Here is a 6,000-nt window from a genome sequence, read left to right on the forward strand (position 1 = left end):
GAGTCTTCACTGAGGAAGACACTAGCAGTGTAACAGGTGTTGAAGGGTGTGAGGGAAAATAGGAGAAAGTCAGCATGGTTTCCTTCGGGAAAAATGCTGCCTGGTGAACCTGCTGGAATTCTTTGAAGATGTTACACATATAATAGACAAGGGGGATTTAGGGGATGTTGTATATTTGGACTTTCAGAGGGCGTCTTATAAGGTGCCACACTTGAGGCTGCTTACCAAGTTAAGAGCCCATGGTTTTACAGGAAAATTACTGGCATGGTTAGAGCATTGGCTGTTTGGTAGGAGGCAGCGAGTGGGAATAAAAGGATCCTTTTCTCGTTGACTGCCAGTAAGTAGTGGTTCCACAGAGGTCGGTGTTGGGACCACTTCTTTTTATGCTGTATATCAATGATTTAGATGTTGCCAAGTTTGCAGATGACATGAAGATTGGTGGAGGGACAGATAGTGTTGAGGAAACAGGTAGGCTGCAGAAGGACTTAGACAGATTAGGAGAATGGCCAAGAAAGTGGCAAATGAAATACTGTGTTGGAAAATGCATGGTCACAGACTTTGATAGTAGAAATAAATGTGCGGACTATTTTCTAAACAGGGAGAAAATCCAAAAATCTGAGATACAAAGGGACCTGGATGTTCTTGTGCAGAACACCCTGAAGGTTAACATGCAGGTTGAATTGGTGGTGAGGAAAGCAAATGCAATGTTAGCATTTATTTCAAGTGGTCTAGAATAAATGAGCAGGGTTGTGAGGCTGAGGCTTTATAAGGCACTAGTGAGACCTCATTTGTAGTATTGTGAGCAGTTTTAATAATAATAATTATACTAATAATAAGTACTTTATTGATCCCCAGTAGGAAATTATTTAATTACAGCAACATTTAAAAACACACTCAGCAATAATATTAAATAATAATAAATATAATAATATTAACTAATAATAACATACACAATAATAATTCACCAAAGTGCTATAAAGTGCAGTATTGTGAAATAATAATGTACAAAATAATAAAACAGAGACTATTGTACTATGATGTGTGTTCTCTTGTGACACAGAGATGAAGTATTGTATGTGATGGGAAAGACTTTCGGTAACTGAATGAGCCTGTCTGAAAGGATGCTCTGCTGCTTATTCAGTGAAGAGGCACCTTATCTCAGAAAAGATGTGCTGGCATTGGAGAGGGTTCAGAGGAGGTTGACAAGGATGACTGCTGGAATGAAAGGGTTTTCATTATAAGGAATGTTTGATGGCTCTGGGTCTCTACTTGCTAGAATTTAGAAAGATGAGGGGGGGAGCTCATTGAAACCTTTTGAATGTTGACAGACCTAGACAGAGTAGATTTGGAAAGGATGTTTCTCATGGTGGGCAGTCTAGGACAAGAGGGCACAGCCTCAGGATAGCGGACATCCATTTAAAACATATATACGGAGAAATTTCTTTAGCCAGGGTGTGGTGAATTTGTTACCATAGGCAGCTGTGGAGACCAGGTCATTGGGCGTTTTTAAGGCAAAGATTAATAGGTTTTTGATTGGCCACGGCATCAAAGCTTATCAGAATCAGAATCAGACTTTAATCGCCAAGTACCTATGCACATACAAGGAATTTACTTCCGGCAGATGTTTTAAGGCTCTAAAAGTAATCCAGGAAATTATAGGCCAGTAAGTTTGACGTTGGTAGTTATTGGAAGGAGTACTAAGAGATAGGATCTCCAAGTATTTGGATAGACAGGGACTTATTAGAGAGAGTCAACATGGCTTTGTGCGTGGTAGGTCATGTTTAACCAATCTATTAGAGTTTTTCGAGGAGGTTACCAGGAAAGTGGATGAAGGGAAGGGAGTGGATGTTGTCTACATGGACTTCGTTACGGCCTTTGACAAGGTCCTGCATGGGACGTTAGTTAGGAAGATTCGGTCACTAGGTATACATGGAGAGGTAGTTAATTGGATTAGACATTGGCTCAATGGAAGAAGCCAGAGAGTGGTCGTGGAGGATTGCTACTCTGAGTGGAGGCCTGTGACTAGTGGTGTGCCACAGGGATCAGTGCTGGGTCCATTGTTATTTGTCATCTATATCAATGATCTGGATGATAATGTGGCAAATTGGATCAAAAAATTTGCTGATGATACAAAGATTGGAGGTGTAGTTGACAGTGAGGAAGGTTTTCAAAGCTTACAGAGGGATTTGGACCAGCTGGAAAAATGGGCTGAAAAATGGCAGATGGAGTTTAATACAGACAAGTGTGAGGTATTGCAATTTGGAAGGACAAACCAAGGTAGAACATACAAGGTAAATGGTAGGGCACTGAGGAGTGCAGTAGAACAGAGGGATCTGGGAATACAGATACATAATTCCCTAAAAGTGGCATCCCAGGTAGATACGGTCGTAAAGAGAGCTTTTAGTACATTGGCCTTTATAAATCAAAGTATTGAGTATAAGAGTTGGAATGTTATGGTGAGGTTGTATAAGGCATTGGTGAGGCCGAATTTGGAGTATTGTGTGCAGTTTTGGTCACCGAATTACAGGAAGGATATTAATAAGGTTGAAATATTGCAGAGAAGCTTTACAAGGATGTTGCTGTGACTTGAGAAACTGAGTTACAGAAAAAGGTTGAATAGGTTAGGATTTTATTCCCTGCAGCGTAGAAGAATGAGGGGAGACTTGATAGAGGTATATAAAATTATGCTGGGTATAGATAGAGAGAATGCAAGCAGGCTTTTTCCACTGAGGCTAGTGGAGAAAAAAACCAGAGGACATGGGTTAAGGGTGAAGGGGGAAAAGTTTAAAGGGAACATTAGGGGGGGGCTTCTTCACAGAGTGGTGGGAGTGTGGAATGAGCTGCCAGATGAAGTGGTAAATGCAGGATCACTTTTAACATATAAGAAAAACTTGGACAGGTACATGGATGAGAGGTGTATGGAGGGATCTGGTCCAGGTGCAGGTCCGTGGGACTAGGCAAAAAAATGGTTTGGCACAGACAAGAAGGGCCGAAGGGCCTGTTCCTGTGCTGTAATGTTCTATGGGAGAAGGTAGGGTAGTGGGGGTGAGCAGAGGAAAAGTGCATTGACCGTGATTGAATGGCAGAGCAAACTCAATGGGCCAAATGGCCTAATTTTGCCCCAATGTCTTATAGTATTCATTAATCAGAAGGTGTATGTGAATCACCTTGGAGGTCTATCAGAATCAAAAGCAGTACATGAATCATCTTGGAGGTTTTTGTGATTCAGAAGCTGTACATGGATCAGAGGGTGTGCGTGGATCAGAGGGTGTACGTGATTCAGAGGGTGTACGTGATTCAGAGGGCGTACGTGGATCAGAGGGCGTGCGTGGATCAGAGGGCGTGCGTGGATCAGAGGGCGTGCGTGGATCAGAGGGCGTGCGTGGATCAGAGGGTATATATAAATCAGATTGTATCCTCCCCAAATCCACTCTATCTCTGGGGTAGTTTAGGACCATCCTCTGGTCCTTAACTCCCCCACTATAGGAAACATCCTCTCCACATCCACTCTATCTCTTCCCTCTGGTCCAGACAGTCTCACTGTAGGAAACATCCTCTCTGCATCCACTCTATCTGTGCCCTCTAGTCCCAGACTCCCCCACTATAGGAAACATCCTCTCCCCATCCACCCTATCGAGGCCTTTCAATATTTGTCAGGGTTCAATGAGATCTTTCCCATTCTCTAAACTCCAGCGAGTACAGACCCAGAGCCATGTATTAAGTGTTCTTCATACGTTGACCCTTTCATTCAGACAAATCCACTATCATATGTTGAAACCTCAAAGTAACTTGCAAATTCTACATGGAAAAATGATCTTTTTGCTGAAGTTTTTTGATTGAAGTGTCTGATAATTGGTACCAGTAAAAAACAAAATCAGAAATATCATCTTGGGCCTTTCTAAATCTTGATGAAATATTCTACATTGAAGTAATATGTATGAATCCTACGCACAGCAAACTCTGTGTTAAAATAACAGGTCATGATAGTTTTAATGAATAAAATCAATTAAGTGAACTCACCGTTGGAAAGGGGTCTCCGATAAAAACTTCACAGGTGCAAATGAAGGGGGCTTGATATTCATCTTGCCAATTCTTTCTTACATATAACAGTTAGATGCGAGCTAAAATGTAACATGAGATTGGCCTTGGATTTTCTTAAACCTCTGTTTATGGGCTGCACCCTTTCTTACTCTAGCCAATCAAATTTAACTTCTGACTCGGGCAGTATTTCCAATAGGGACTGGCCATTGGACACCTTAATCCCTCTTCTTTTCACTTTACTAAAACATTTTTATAAAATAAACAGATTTCAACCAGGCAACAGATTTGCCATTCTACTTATAAAGGTCCCAGCAAACGGAGCAACTGCAACGACCAGCTGGGAAAGCACTTGGATCTGCAGTGGAAGTGCTGATGGCTCGAGCACAAATTAGCTGCTTAATCAATTCAGTCTTCAGCTGCCTCTGTTCTGATAAAAGAAAACTATGTAGCATCCACACCAGGACCACCAGACTCAAAAACAGTTCCTTTCCCCAAGTAGTAAGGCTGATCAACACCTCCACCCACTAACCCACCCCTCCACACCCTCAACCTCCACTATTTTATCATTTCCTGTCAGAGTCACCTTATATACTGACACTCCTGTGCCTAGTGTCACTTTATGGACATACAATCAATCTATGTATATAAGCTATCTTATGTATTTATATTTATTGTGGTTTTATTATGATTGTGTTCTTTATCTTATTGTGTTTATTTTTGTGCTGCACTGTCTCTGGAGTAACAATTATTTTGTTCTCCTTTACACTTGTGTACTGGAAATGAGATTAAACAATCTAGAATGTTGAACCTTGAATCATGGCTTTCTCTGCACTGTGTTCTACATGTTATTACTCGGTCTGCTCACGGTGACTGTTCTTCCTGTTGGTTTTGTTCACTGACAATTACTAACTAATGCATCTTCCCAGATGTGGTGTAAGGACGGCCGGGGGAGTTTTTGAAAACCCTGATATTACTAAAGCTTTTGCAAACACACTCTCTATGGCACAGCTAACAATTGCTTGCACTGCACCTTTGTACCCCTTATAACCAAAAACCTTGCTGGCATTCAAATAGTGGACCATTATTGTGAATGTATGGGGTATCCAGGGAGGCATAGCACCTCTGGTGAAGGGGACCCCAGTTGTTTCATTCTGAAACAGCTCACTGGACACTCAGCTCTCACTGGTGGCTCCAAGTAGCTGTTTGCATGTGACAGTGGCCACAGCCCGGGTACACTGCTTCGACAGGCAACTAAACCAGGTGAAGGTAGCCAGCAGGCCCATAGACCAGTAAGGTCGGAGCATGCCTGTCCTAGCATGTGGAGTCAGCTCCAGTGGTTTGGGCAGTTGAGATCTACAATGAGATTCACTGGCCAAGAAGGTGGTTTGCAACACTGTGTGGGAACTGAAGGCATGACAAGGCACAGAAGAAAGTCATGATCATCCACGACAACCAGGGAAAACTCCAGTTGTGATGACTGCTTGTACCACTGGACCCAGACTTCTGAGGTTGAGAGAGTGGAACTGCCCCACTGCAATGACTTTTCCACTTTAAAACTCTCCCACAGGTTTCTGTCATTGTTGGGTGCGATGGACAAACAACACATTGCGAATGAATACAGAATGATTCAGTTACTAAATTAACGGTGGTGATTCCTGGAAGAATATAGAATCTGAGAGCAAGTCTGAAATTCAATCGGTGTCTGTTCAGGTTATGCCCCTTCGGCAAAAAGAGAAAATACTACCCATCATGCATTTTGGCAGCTGACGTTACCAAGGAGATGCCAGGCCCATGACCAAAGCCCTGACGATCAGAACTCAGTGCACACTTAGGACACCCTGTCATCTGGAGAAATCTCCAATTGCATACCAGAGCAGTGGAGTTATTTAAAACTAATACCCACCACCAACCCTTGCTGACACAGCATCTGCAGACTGAATGTGGGGGAGAGAAAGGAGG

General features: G+C 42.5%; 1 protein-coding gene across 4 annotated transcripts in view; it reads right to left on the reverse strand.

Moving 5' to 3' along the window:
• Positions 1–4,127, reverse strand: part of LOC140725800 (tumor protein 63-like) — a 166,777-nt gene extending 162,650 nt beyond the window's left edge. Inside the window, exon 1 of one of the 4 annotated variants that reach the window (XR_012098464.1) lies at positions 4,021–4,127. Coding sequence is in view for 2 of the 4 variants with exons in the window: in XM_073041732.1 (XP_072897833.1) it covers positions 4,021–4,082 (62 nt within the window). In the remaining 2 variants the exon portion in view is untranslated. The remainder of the gene's footprint in view (positions 1–4,020) is intronic. The other 3 variants (XM_073041732.1, XM_073041734.1, XM_073041731.1) reach the window with 3 other exon arrangements.
• Between the last annotated feature and the right edge of the window lie 1,873 nt (positions 4,128–6,000).

Source organism: Hemitrygon akajei, chromosome 3 (genome assembly GCF_048418815.1).
Source record: "Hemitrygon akajei chromosome 3, sHemAka1.3, whole genome shotgun sequence".
NCBI lineage: Eukaryota > Metazoa > Chordata > Chondrichthyes > Myliobatiformes > Dasyatidae > Hemitrygon > Hemitrygon akajei.